Source organism: Miscanthus floridulus, chromosome 9 (assembly GCF_019320115.1).
Source record: "Miscanthus floridulus cultivar M001 chromosome 9, ASM1932011v1, whole genome shotgun sequence".
Taxonomy (NCBI): Eukaryota; Viridiplantae; Streptophyta; class Magnoliopsida; order Poales; family Poaceae; genus Miscanthus; species Miscanthus floridulus.
Window position 1 is genome coordinate 78040133 of NC_089588.1, and position 13860 is coordinate 78053992.

Below are 13860 nucleotides of genomic sequence, written 5' to 3' on the forward strand. Positions count from 1 at the left end.
CGCGTTTGCCCCGAGCCGGCGCCGTCGCCGTTCGTTTTCCTCCGTGCTGGCTCGTGTCGCCACTCCTCTTCCTCCTTCCTTGCCCCTCCGTTGTGCCCGAGCACGTCGCCGGCCGACGCCATGACCAATCGCACAGCCGGATTCGAGCGCGCCGACAGCTGCCCTCGAGCGTCCGCTTCCCCTCTCTTGTCTCTCTGTTGGGCGCTGGAATTCTGTGGGCCGCGGGCCGGCACGGCCTGCTATTTTCGCCGTGCTTCACGGACCGGTCCTGCACGAAAAACGGCCCAGCAGGCCATGCCTGGGACGTAGGTCAGGCACGGTGCCCGCGTCGGCACGGCCCGGGAGGCACGACATGCCGTGCCAGCCCGTTTGACATCTATAGCGTTGACGAACTCGATGACTCGATGACTCGATGCGAGGACCTTGGGTCGCTGAGGGGCCGTTTGGTTTGGAGCCGGCAAGGCGGCTAGCTGCACGGTCGTTGGATTTTGGACGTGGCAGTATCTCTTAGGAATAGTATTTTTAAAGCAAACTCTTCAAATCATTAAAAATTATTTAAAGAAAAAACATTTATTATAAGCGTACAAGTTTTCACCATCTAACAACCTTCTGTATCCTGAGCTTTATTTGGCTGCAGCAGCTGCAGTTGCTGCTACAGTACTTTGTGGGCGGAGAATAAGCCGCAGCTGCTACAGGAGTCAAATTATTCTCGTCTCACGAAGTACTGTGTGAGAAATTTAAAAGCCAAAAAGATGGCCAGCTCCTCCGGCAGGACCGCCTTCCACGTCGCCCGAAATTGCCACCGCCGTCCGATCTGTCATCGTATGGCCGACAGTGCTTATAGCCGCTTCCGTTAGAATCCTCTACATCCTGCGCTTCTGATTCTCGCCGTGCAGCAGACCTCCACGGTAAAAAGGGGGGAAAAAACTAGCTTGGTCTTATCTCTGTCCTGTCCGTTTTCTCCTCTCGCGCCGTCGTCGTCTCCGCCTCGCTTCCCGCCATTCCCGCCGTTCCCACCAGCGCCGCCGGCTCCTCCCCTTCCTCCTGCACCTCGGGTGCTCCCTCTGCTTTGCTCCCTCTCTTTCTCTTCTTGCGCTTTCCTTGTTTCGGGTTTGTTCGCCGCCACCGCATTACCGCTCGGGGACACGCCGTCCACCTCCGCCTGTGTCTGCCCGCTGCCGTCCTTCGCCTGCCGGATCTGGCTCAGTGAGCCTCGATCTGGTGCGTGGGGTGCGGGGGTGGACCGCCTCCCCTGTGGTCAGCTCCCCGTCCGCCGCCCGGCCGTACGAACCCTAGCCTCGGCGGCCTCGCCGTCCTGCTCGGTTCCCGTCGTCTTCGCGCGGATCCTGCTTTTCGGCGTCGTCTGCTGCTTCGGTGCCTGACCAGCGCTCCCCTGCGTGTTTCACCTTCCCCTAGAACACCTCTGGTACGTTCTACCGTCGGTACCGCATCGCCCCGTTTCCCCCACGTGGGTGGCGCGCCGGCAGCCCCTCCTCCTCCGCCTCCTTCCTCCCTCTCTCTACTTGGCCTGGCCGCGCCCCAGCGCGGTGATGACGCCGGCCTAGGGTTTCGCGTCTCCATCGCTGGCCGTCCTCGGATTGACCATGACCCGGCGTCGGTGGTGCACTGGCGCCACTGCTCGCCTGCGCTGCACCCAGGTATGGCGGGGGCTCCAAATTGTTGGCGGGGGCTCCAAATTGTTGCTGCAGTTATCAATTTTTGGTGAGATTTTGTCTATATTCCCGGTGCAAATACAAAGCGAATCTGCTTCCAATTCTTTTCCCCAATTTGAGAGGCAATTTGCTCCTAATTTGATAGAGCTATTTCTAAATAAGGTTTGCTTTCGTAAGCCAGGCAGGTTGCAGCCTCACGGTTAGCTTGGCTCCAGATTGACCAGTTCAGATGTTGTGCTTACAGATTTAGTAACGCGCTACATGTTTCAAAGTCAATCTTTCTATTTGATTTTGTCATTGGGCTTCACTGTAACCTTGCTTCGCAATGTTCAGATTGATCTTATATATGCACTATGTGATCATAGCAGTCCAGTTTTCTTTTCTTTTCCCTCTTGTATAAACTGAATCCACCTATATATGCTTCCTTGCAGGACCTCAACAGCCATCCACGACAGAAACTCCGACAAAGAATAGAGAACTGTATACAAAAACATTAAACAATTATCTCTCAGACTAATAATCCCTGTAAGCACCCCACTCTGCTTGATTATTAAATTATTTCATCATTTTACAATATGTATGGTTAGCATCTTTCATGATCTAGGAAATGGAAACTTCCTTTCCTATGTAACCTTTGCTTCTTGGTCACATAGAAAAGGCATCTCTTCCTCGTATTTACCATGATGGGCTTGCTCTTTTGCGATCTCTTTGGTTTCTTTTCCCAATTTGTAAACAGCCTACTGTTGTTGGGTTTGGTCTCGCTAGCTGATAGATGAGTTCATGCAACCGTGTCATACATTTATGGTTTTGTGGGATGGGATAGAAATATTCTATGTTTTAGGATGTTGTGTTGCTGTTACCACGGTCTGCGGATTAAATAGGACTCATCTTTGGTCCCTGATTTTCTGCTACAAAGATGCAGTTCAAGCCCTTGTTCTCTTCTTTGCTTCTTTTATGTTGCTGTTGTAGATCCAAAGTCTACAGCTTTCACTGCGCCTTTTTTTCCCCTTAAATCCACACTCATCTCTTCTTTCCCATTTCCAGAAATGATCCTATTTTCAGCTGCTGTTTTTTATATGACCTAACTGTTCTTGTGTATTTCATAGTAAATAATTCTTTCAGGTTAATGAGTTCAGGAACGCAAGGAACAGCTGGTCCTCTCTCAATGTGTCTTCCTGTAACATGGTGACGCGATACTAATAAGAGTTCTTTGCCGCAAGGCATGTGCTTTCCGATCCACTTTCCCTTTTCTTTGGTACTTTCATCCTTAGTGTGAGCATTATTCCTCACTCTAACAGCCTCCCATGAACACCATTGAAATATTTGTACACCCGCAGTCAGTCAAGAGTAGGTTAATGAGACCCCACTGTTGTTGTTTTCCATTATCCTAATGTGATTATTCGGTAGTTCCTCTTCAAAATGTAGTTAACAACATCGAATATGTCCATCAACAGGTGACCTATCTGCCTCCTCCTCGGCTTCGTAAGTTCTTCCTTCCGCTATGCATTTTGAGATGGACAGAACAGCACATTGTTCTTCATGCATATCAGCGTGAATAAATCTCTTGCATATGGATTAGGTATAGAATTGTTGGTGCCTACCTATATCAAAGTTTTAAATTGTCCTTTCTTTGGCCCATTACTCCCTTTAGTTTTGGCCAATTGGAGAATTGTTGTTGCCTAACCGATGTATGCTGTCTCTTCATCGTACAGATCCTACTACGGATCAAAGTTCAGAACATGGACGAAGCCAATTCTTGTTGCATTGGTGTGCATAGATCTGGTATATTTTCCCTACATGCGAATTCTTTTTTGAATTCATATATAATGAGGATTTTTTATCAGCTAGCAATGGATCGCTTTACTACCAAATGTTTCAAACTCAGCTACCAAAGGATTGGTTTCCTACTCTTTCAGGGGATATATACTTATATAAGAGGTTATTATGTAGCGCCGTGTTTGCTGTTCCTCTAAAGATTGGTCATTCCATACAACGGAAACGCCAATATAAGTAGCGCTATTGCAGCTATGAATCAGGCAGTCCCATGAATGCACCCCTTCTAAACCTAGGTCTCCTTTGTGATACCGCCTAGGTACTTTTCCCCTCTCCAGTTTCCTTCAGTGTATTTCGAATGCTCATAAAAAAACAGGACTTCAGAGTCGACTTTTCTACTGTTATGGCTAGGTTTGCAAGCAGATTCTTCAGGCACAGGTATGTAACGAGGCAACATAGTATACTGTGCAGGTTACTAAAAAACTCATTCTAGATAAAAAAAAAGAATTACTTCATATCCTCCATTCGTTATTCTATGCCTTCAATACCTTGGGCCTAAAGAGAATTCAGGATCTAACTTTTCTAGAGCAAGGTGGTGGTGGAGATTTTCTCAGTATAAAATTGAAAATCCTGAAATGAAACATGTGTGTGCTTCTATGGAATAATTGCATTATGGTTCCGCTTCTGCTTTCTATTGAGTAACTAAAGGTGCTCATACAGATAAAAAGTGGTATGCATTTCCATTAGTTTTGTACCATTAAATGGTGATGTTATGACCGGCATCCATTATCAGCGCAGGAGGCCCAATCGTGGCTAAGAAGACGCCGGCATTAGAGGGCCCAAGGGCCATAGTTATATTATTTATAATATTAGGAAGGAGTTATTTATAAATTATTATTAGAAAGAGACTATAAATATTTGTAAGACAATTATTGTGGAATTAGGCAGAAACAATATAACTGTTTCCGGCTTCCCTCAGGGAGCCGGGAGTTTGCCCTAGCCGTAGCTTTTATTCTTCTCACGCGAGATCACGGCGCCCCGACGCCGTTCTTCCCTGTTCAGGCCACGACCTCCCATCTCCCACTCCAATAACCTACGCCCTAAGCAGGGAAGAGTCCGAGTTCCTATCAGGTGCATCAGCAGCTGACTAAATATAGTGGTCTCATCCTATTTATGCCTGCTGATATGCAGGTTCTTTTCCTTATCAGGGTCTCGGGTTGATGATATTTGTAGCCCATTCTAAGTTATCCGGTTTCTTTGATGTTAAATTCTTACCGTATATGCTCATTTCTTTTGATTAACCATACATATAGTGCCATGGTCCTTTTCATGGACAGGTGCTCTGCCAGTTTGAATTTTTCAATGGTTCTTCCAGAAACATACTCTGTCATAAGTTTTTTAATGGCTCGTCCAATAAGAGATTTGACACTAATATATCAATCAAACTTGGATCGAGAAACGTATCATGCTTTCTGTTAGGATTCGAATCCTATATTTATTAGATTCGACGCTTTTCCTCGTGTTCTATTTTTTTTAGATTTAAGAGGAATATATATCAACTAAGTTTAGGATAACAGGTACATTTAGCTCTGCCCAGCTTTACCTCAAAAAATGCACAAAATGAAATCAAAAGAGATTTGTTGTGTCATCATATTTTTCAACGCCAATTCTAATATGGCTCTATTTTCTAGGTTGGGCTCCCTTAATCATCCAGGGGGAACACCTATTCAATCCTCGGGAGGACACCTAGGGTTCAGTTCATCGTTTTGGTATGTTATCCTCTTCCTCTGCCTTCCTTAGATGTTAGTTTAGATTATTTCATAATAATAGATCGAAATGCTGCCTACTTATGTACTCATATATATGTCTTTTCCTTTGTTTTCTGTGTTCAAATAAGGTGTAATATGTGTTCAGATGGCATGAAGATATTCAGAATCAAATTCCAAATTGTTTTGGATATCTTATTGGATTTCGCAGTTTCCAGTTCCTCTAATTGAAGATGGTATCAAGTTTGAGCTGGTCCAAATATGCTTATTTAACTATCGTGCAGTACATGCTCCTTGCCGCTGCCGACCCACTTATGACTTATCTCAACATATACGCTGTATAAATAGTTGTACAACAATACCACTATTGTTTATTTATAGCTCACTGCTTTCCTGCAAATTTGCGTCAATGTGAGCTATAGGATTTTGACCATCTAGAATGAACCATGCTGCCATTAAGGGACCCACTATGCATCGTTGTTCTATTTGTCCTATAAAGTCAAACAGCTGTAAGGCCTTTTTCTTTTATCATGCATTATATTACCTTACAATCATTCCAGTTTATTACATCACACATGCTAGCCATTCCATGCAGGACAGAACCAACATCTACTTGGTTTTTCAGTTGCCATGCATAGCGTTTTTATTACATGATAATTGAATCAATGTTCTGTTGCGAGCGACAACATTTCCAAAAAATCGTCGGCTACTACAGCACATATGCTTCGAATTCAGTACTATAGTTGAAATGTTTAGAGTTTTCATAAATACAGGTCTAATGAGCTCCTGATTTTATTTTCTAGCTTCCTCCTCTATACCGCTCAAGGTTTGTTTAGCTGATCACAGATGTCAGCTGCTACTCTGCTGCCTAAAGGTTAATTTTCTTTATTGTTTTTAATTTACTTCAGTACATGTGTCTTTGGTTCTCCAAATAGGAGGTCTTTCGTTTGCTTCCATACGTCATGATTTCAACTTCCTATTTCTGGTCCCTATCCCAAAATGATGTACAACATAAATGAGTATGAGTTCCCTAGCTGAACTTATTTTCTAACTTATCTCTGTGTTTCGTTTTGCTTCACATGATGTTTGCAAACTACAGCCGAGCTGCACATGTTTTGTGGGCATAGTTTCTAAGAAAATATGCTAGATAAGGGGAAGTCAGCTGATGATCGATTCATCAGCAACATTAGTTGTTGCTCTAAATTTACGTACTCCATGTATTTCAGTTGAGTTGTTTGGTTATTAAATAATTGGGACATCAGAATCCATTGCCTTTGACTTTGATAGATCCTAGAACTCATGGATTAGTTTGTTTACGAATATTTGACACTCCTACAACATGTTGTATAGAATATGTGTGCATGTAGATAACTACCTCAGGAACCTTAGTTAGCTAAGTGGACTGAAAGGGCCACCAAGTTTGATAAACTCTGTTAAGTTTCAGCCATCAATCATGGGCTTGGTGCTAATAGGAAATCAAGCAGATCATCCTGCATATATAGCTTTGCCTGTAGTAATTACAGATATTGATAGAAGTTATTAGTTTAAAATTCAACTAATGATGATGATAGTGGACTCAACAGTTTATAGTTCGGTTTAGATAATAGTCATAAATGGAACTGCTGCTAGAAAACTGTTGTTGGTGACTGTTGGAAACAATACAGAATCTTTATAGTTTCAGTGATGCTGTTGTTGGTCACGGTTGGGGAAAAAGTAATAAATAATTTATTTTCCCATTTATTTCCTTATGAACTCGTGTTGACGAACTCACAGCACTACTATGCAAAAAGAGGTCTAATTGCAACAGCGTGACTCCTGCAAAATAGTTAGACCGAACCTGCAGCTTCCAGTTAATCTTAAATATAGTTGGTTATGAGCACCATTCAACTACACTGAACACTCTCACTTAAAATGTCCAACTGGTTAAAGAATGTGCTGCCATGTCTGCCTCTAAACTACAGTTAGAAAAGATTAGTAATGAAGCTACAAAGGAGGAACCTTGTCTATATCGAAGTAAGTTCCACTAAGGTTCAATGCAGTGTCCATAAAAAAAAGCTTTGCTTAGTGCTGTTTTGTTGCTTTACTGACCTCATCTTTGCCTTATTTTTCCTTCTCCATATTCTGGATGCACCAGTAGTTTGTTGATCCGTGCCTGATATGTTATATACAGTACACGTATCATAAGATAATATGGCTCAGTTAACTGATGATGTAACTGATTAGAGGAACATACTAAGAATTTCCGTAATGAAAACCTCTTGGATTCGAATGGAATTCATAGGAACTCTGACCTGTTGTTTAAGACTCTAAGGCGGTTAAGAAGACAAGTTTTTGACAAGCTATCCTTGCAGATAGAAAGGCAAATCAGATTGCCCACATGGGAAATTGATTTTTTTTAGCAGTGTTGTTTCATATACAATTCTAGGTTCTATTCATGACATAGGTATCTACTGCCATTTCTATTTACTTTTGTAGGGTATACATACAATATACATAGACAGCTAACACATTAAGGGTGCACTTCAATGGCGTTAACATCTCAGATTTGCTTGCTCTTCATTTTCAGATTGATGTCAATTTGTCCGGTTCGTCATATCGATCTTAAACAACGTCAACACTACACAGATTATGGACGTTGTAGTCATCCATTATTTATTGTTGTAGGACACAGGCTGCTCATTAAGAGGCCACACATTAAAGCCCGCAAACAAATGGCCTGCCATTGATCAACATCTGCGTTCAATTTTACCTATGTATAATTTGGCTCCTCAGCTTCTTCTATCCTTTTGTGCACTTAGCCAAGGGAGTCTTAAAGAAGATTACCATGAACTGATCCCAAAAAGGCTGAAGAGGAGACCACCATGATCTCCATAACCATAAGTGTAAGCGAGATATATGCTTGTGTAGCTGGTTGAACATATTCTGAGGGCCTTGTGTATGACCAGGATATTGTCTACTATTGTATAGACTCTTCTATGTAGATTAGCTAGCTTTACTTCATTGTACTGCTTTGTTGTGTCAAGGATGAGTAAAGGATAAATGATTCAGGGGTAGATGACTTTTTTCTAAGTCTTCAATTCATAATATACTAAATCAATGGAACAGTTCCGTTTCATACATGTATTGCACACTTGAACATTGAACTGCTTTCAACTTTATACTTCAGTTCACTCAGATTTCTAACGCGCCCATTGTTACACAAAATCTCCATTTACAGCCACACAGGCGCGCGGATGCGCGCGCCAATCTACTAGTGTAGTTATAGTTACAGCCACAGCAGCGAATAGGCTCCTTATGTGTACTTTAGTGAGTTAATCACGGAATCACACTTTTCATTCTTAGTTAGTGATTATTGATGATAACATATTTAGAAATCTAAGGATATCTTAATTCATTGATGGATTAATTATGATCATATTTGAAGAAATGAATACATCGAAATATGATCATATATATTTCCATACTATAATATATATACCACATTTAAAGGTATCGAAGTTTTGACGGTTCTTCCTCTTGCAGCCAGATCATGATATGATATACAAGTGAAATTGTTCTGAAGTCATTCTGAAAGAATGATTTATAAATGAAATAACTGAAATGTCCGTAGGACGGATAGATAAGGGTCTAGTGACCTAGTTAATTATTATTAATTAAAAAGATAAAATAACTTATTCTTAGAGATGTCGTCGAACAGATGGAGCGAACTGGGCCAAACATCTTTTAAGCACTGGACATTCAGAACAGAGTGTCGAGTGCTCCCAGAGCTAAAGACCAGAGATGCAATGGACATTCAGAACGAGACGGAGATGCCGAGGAGATCAATGACGCGAGCCACGAACTGCGCGAGGTCCGTCCATCTCGCCGCCGTGACGAGCTTGCAATCAACGACGGCCCCTTCGACCTCCACGGCCTCGGCGCCAGCCAGCCTCGAGACGACCCTCATGGGCACCCCGCTGGCGCACTTCTTGCCCCTGAGCAGCCCCGCCGCGGCGAGGAGCAGGTGGCCCTGCCCGATGCTGGCCACCACCTTCCCCTTGTCCGCGAACTCCTTCACGAGCGCCACGGCCTTGTCGTGCGTCACCAGCAGCTCCGGCGCCCGGCCGCCCGGCACGACGACGCAGTCGAAGTCGTCGGCGCTGGCGTCGGCCCAGTCGGCGGTCATGACGAAGTTGTGGCTCCGCCTCTCCTCGCTGACCGTGACCGTGGCGCCCGCGGCCGGCGCCGGCGCGGCGGCGTCGTAGATCGCCGTCACGACGGTCTCGCCCTTGCGCTTGGTCGGGCACGCGGATTCGACGTGGCAGCCCACGCCCGCCAGCGCCCGGAACGGCACGTTCGCCTCGTAGTCGTCCACGTAGTCCTGCACGGCGTGCCTCGAAAAAATCAGGAGCGCGTGGGAGCTACTAACAGAACGGCGGCGAGGAGGGAAATTAAAGGGCGCTCACGGCGCAGAGGACGAGGACGCGCTGGCCACCGCGGCCTGCGTGGACGCGCGCGCCCATGGCGGCGAGGAGCTTGGCGAGGATTTGGGCGTGCGCGGGCCACCCGATGGCGGAGAGCACGTGGCCGTCGGCGACGCAGAGCCCGAAGGGTTCCGGGTCGACCCACGCGCCCCCCGCCAGCTCCACGACGGGGCGCAAGCTGAAGAACGCCGTGCATCGCACCCCGGCGCTGAGCCCGCCGGCCGCGGCGAGCAGGAGCTGGCTGTGGCACGTGAGCACCAGGGGCCTCCGCAGCGCCGCGAACGCCGCGACGAGGCCCACGACGGCCGCGTCCGCGCTGAGCTGCTCCGTGAACCGCCCGCCCGGGATCACCAGCGCGTCGTAGCAAGACGGGTCCGCCGCCGCCGCCGCGAAGTCGGCGGTTATCGTGAACCGGTGGCCCGTGAGCTCCGTGTAGAGCTGCGGGCGGCGTGCGTGCGTGAGGATGGATGGATGAAGTGGGGGTGGCTGCTGGTTAGGAGTAGTACGTACGTACGTGACGTGACGTACCTCGAAGCCGAGAAGTCGTGGACTGCGGTGAGGCAGGAGTCGCCGGGGCGCTTGCCGGGCGCGGCGCAGTCGACGGCGATGCCGAGGGCGGCGAGGGCGTAGAGCGGGACGGCGGCCTCGTAGTCCTCCATGTAGTCGCCGCAGAGCATCAGGACCTTCCTGGGGGCCGCCATGGATGGACCTGATCGATCCTCGCTCGCTCTGGATCGGAGCTGCAAGCGTGCTAGTGAGTAGTAGTGACACTGGCAGCTAGCGTAGGAGTGGGCGGCGTGCTGGAATAGCTCTGAGTTTCTGATCGATCTGCTCACGTCGATCACGACTGGTGGATCGACCGCTGAAAAAAAATGGTCCAAACATTCATGGTAGATGGGGACAGGATTATGAGCGCAAAAAAAAAAAAAGATGGGGACAAGATTAGAAACGATATAGGATCAAATCTATGTTCCGGATCCCGAGTCCTGACGGGAAACAAACCACGAAATAAAACGCACGTGTTCAGGGCATGGGCATCGCATGCGTCACGCGTGATCTCCGGATGAGCCACGGCCACGGATCGAGACGGCCAGAAATGCAAGCCCTGTACTTACTATACACAGTAATTAGTATTAACATAACACGTGTCAGGAGAGGTTAAGTGACTACACACACGTGGATTGCTTATATTATCCGCCCGTGAATCGGTAGAGTAATTTTTGTGCATGGTGCTGGGCGCGCCACGCCGTGATGATGATTTAGGCCGGTAATTAAACAGTCCAGTTGACTGATGTTGAGGACATCCTGGTTTGGAGATGGTCGGAGGATGGAGTGTATTCTTGGCGATCTGCCTACATGGCGCTCCATTCAGCCTCTCTGGTTACAAGCGCATTTGGGGTGCATGGGCACCTCTGCAGGTGAACATCTTCCTCTGGCTCGCTGTCCGACGATGGCATTGGGCCGTAGACAGGAGACGCAGACAAGGATTGGACGCGGCCGAGCACTGCTTCCTATGCGACCAGGAACCTGAGACCATCGATCACAAAATAGCTTCCTGCTCGTTACCCCGTCAGGTATGGTCAACGGTGGAGCCACTAATTGGCTACAGAGGGCTCCGGCCCCTTTGCTCTGTAAAAAAAATGAGGATATATGCTGTGGATGTACGAGTCCGCTAGCTAATTTAGCCCACCAGATGATGGCCCACGTGCAAGCCTGCACTTGGGAGTTGGGACCCGGGCACCTAGCCCTGGCATCAGTGAACATGAGCAAAGTAATCCACGGAGTGACCGAGACGGCGGAGGCGACGAGCCGAAAGCCAAAGGTCGGAGCACCGGAGCTGTCGATGCCTCGAGCTGCAGCGGCGGCGGCCTTCTTGACCCGCTCGTCGGCGGTCGACCTTTTGTCCATTAGCACTACATTAATACCAAAAAAACAGATTTCCATCTTTCAGTGCTAGTGAGATATGCAAAGTGGTTGAGAAGTACTACCCAGCAGATTTCAACCAACAAGAGAAGCTTAGATTAGAGTATCAGTTGAAGCATTTTGTTGTTGATGCTTCCGACAGCGGAAAAATATTGCAACCATAGCTGAGCTATGTCGATGCCTTGTTGCCATAGGACGCCATAGGACTTCTAACATGATCGATAGATTGCTTCGGTTGCTGCTTACTATTCCAGTTTCAACAGCCAGTGCTGAGCGTGTTTTTCCTATCTTGAAGATCACTAAGACAAGACTACGAAACAAGATGGAAGACGAATTTCTTGCCAACAACTTGGTAGTACACATAGAAGGCAAGATCGCAAGAGACTACAGCTATGAAGATATAATTACTTATTTCCATAATTTGAAGAAAAGAAAAGTGGACTTTTAACGATTCTATGGGTTACTTGTCTTTTGGTATATATGTATATACTAATATGGTACTATAATGGGTATCCTATGGACAATAGACCATGGTCACCTGTGTTTTTTTTGTTAATTGTGACCTAATTATAGTAGTATAGAACTAAAACTTATTTTTATGGAACTTGTGTACATGTTAGTCAGTTAGTCTATATGGTCTGGATTTGACAAATGCCCCCCTGTATTTGGCTCCAAGCTCAGCCACTGGGTACAGTGGTACATCCTCACACATCTTGGCGCGAGAAAAAAAGCCGGTTAGGACATAGAGGACGCACATGAATGAATATTGAAATGTTCCACCGACCACACTAGACACTAGTGCTACAGTAGCCATGCGGCCGTGCCAAACAAAGGCACGGGCCTGCGAGGCCCATCTTATTATGATGTTTGGGCCCATCCGAAAAGGGAAGAGTCCCATGTGAGAAACGGCCCTCCAGGCCCATCTTTTTATGCTGTTCGGGCCCATCCGAAAAAGGCCAAAATGGCTCCTTATGGGGTTTCGCCGAGTGGGCTTCCAGGCAGCAGCCCACCCCCACTGCAATTTGCCATGCCGCTGTCTCGTCTCGTCCGCCTGATTTCCTGAATCGATGAAATAATGTATGCAAATGCTGCCATGGATGGACCTCATCAGAGACTCGGAGCTAGCAGTGTTTGCTAGTGAGTAGTGACACTGGCAGCGCGCGCGTAGCGAGGAGTAGCTCTGATGAGCATATGATCGATGATCGATCGCACGTCGACCGCTCAAAAAATGGTCCAAATAACATTCATGCTAGATGGGGACAGAAATAATGTCGACGTGTCTGGTGAGCTCTAGCTAGGTTCCAGTTGGGCAAGCTACCATGAACTAATAGTACCTACGACTGCTATTCGTTTCAAAAAAAAATAAACATACGTATCTACTGCTGGAGTATAGTTAGAGCTATAGTACAAACATACAATCTATTCCTGAATTCGTCGTGATAGTGCGGTAGTACCACCGTTTGTTTGGTAGATGAGATCGATTAGCTTATGATGATTGCCCTGTTTGTTTGAGCTGGTTTGGCTTATAAAATATGGCTGAAAGTACTATTAGTTAGTTTGATGTGAGAGAAAAATCATGTTCGTTGACTGATAAGCCATAACTTATCAGTCATCATCAAGACTCTCATGTGCTCCTTGGGAGCCGTTAGATTCATCAAATTCCACATAATATGTTTCTTCAACCAAGCCAGTGGCATAATTAAATACTCAATATGCTTTGGACTTTGATGAGTAACAAACAAGAAAGCCAATATCACAACGTCTTTAAAACTTCCCTAGGTGTTGCCACTTCTTGTAGATGTAGCATTTATAACCAAACACCCGGAAGAAAGAGACGTCCGGCTTCTTCCCATTGAGCAACTCATAAGGTGTTTTGCCAAGAAACTTTTGAAGGAATAGGCGGTTAGATGCATAATATGTGGTGTTGATAGGTTCCACTCATATAGCTTTGGGTGTATTGTACTCATTAAGCATTGTTCTTGCAAGTGTGATAAGTGTCTGTTTCTTTCTCTCAACTACACAATTTTGTTGACGAGTATATGTTGTGGAGACCTCATGCTTGATCCCAACTTCATCACAATAAGCTTCAATATTTGTGTTGTCAAACTCTTTTTCATTATCACTTCTTATCTTCTTGAGCTTTGCTTTAAACTCATTTTGTGCTCTATTGGCAAACTTCTTAAAACATGAAGCAACCTCGGTCTTGTCATGAAGGAAGAACACCCATGCATATCTAGAGTAGTCATCAACAATCACAAGGCA

General features: G+C 46.0%; 1 protein-coding gene and 1 long non-coding RNA gene across 20 annotated transcripts; one reads left to right on the forward strand and one right to left on the reverse strand.

Moving 5' to 3' along the window:
- Positions 1-748: 748 nt before the first annotated feature.
- On the forward strand, positions 749-8212 carry LOC136483817 (uncharacterized). Of its 19 annotated transcripts, none has more exons than XR_010765674.1 (10): positions 749-1722; positions 2105-2198; positions 2796-2893; positions 3128-3252; positions 3386-3455; positions 3590-5215; positions 5344-5448; positions 6016-6086; positions 7779-7797; positions 7877-8212. It is a non-coding gene; the product is annotated as an uncharacterized lncRNA (long non-coding RNA). The 19 variants fall into 19 exon arrangements; XR_010765667.1 differs by having other exon boundaries at positions 750-1722; positions 3590-3765; positions 3858-3884; ... (1 more) ...; positions 5344-6086; positions 7688-8212; XR_010765660.1 differs by having other exon boundaries at positions 7688-8212.
- Positions 8213-8790: 578 nt separating this feature from the next.
- LOC136480120 (DJ-1 protein homolog E-like) lies at positions 8791-11583 on the reverse strand. Its single transcript, XM_066477767.1, has 4 exons — positions 11417-11583; positions 10190-10328; positions 9658-10113; positions 8791-9572 (listed from the first exon to the last, which is right to left on the reverse strand). Exons 1-4 carry the CDS (start codon positions 11581-11583, stop codon positions 9006-9008), a joined length of 1329 nt encoding a protein of 442 aa, XP_066333864.1. The 3' UTR covers positions 8791-9005.
- Positions 11584-13860: the final 2277 nt, after the last annotated feature.

Excerpts from the sequence above, each read along its gene's own strand:
- LOC136480120 (XM_066477767.1), bottom strand. The coding sequence starts at position 11,583 with ATGGACAAAAGGTCGACCGCCGACGAGCGGGTCAAGAAGGCCGCCGCC. Across the intron at positions 10,114-10,189 it reads TTCGAGGTACGTCACGTCAC|CTCTACACGGAGCTCACGGG; the intron begins GTACGTACGTAC and ends CGCCGCCCGCAG. Across the intron at positions 9,573-9,657 it reads GCGTCCTCGTCCTCTGCGCC|GACTACGTGGACGACTACGA; the intron begins GTGAGCGCCCTT and ends CACGCCGTGCAG.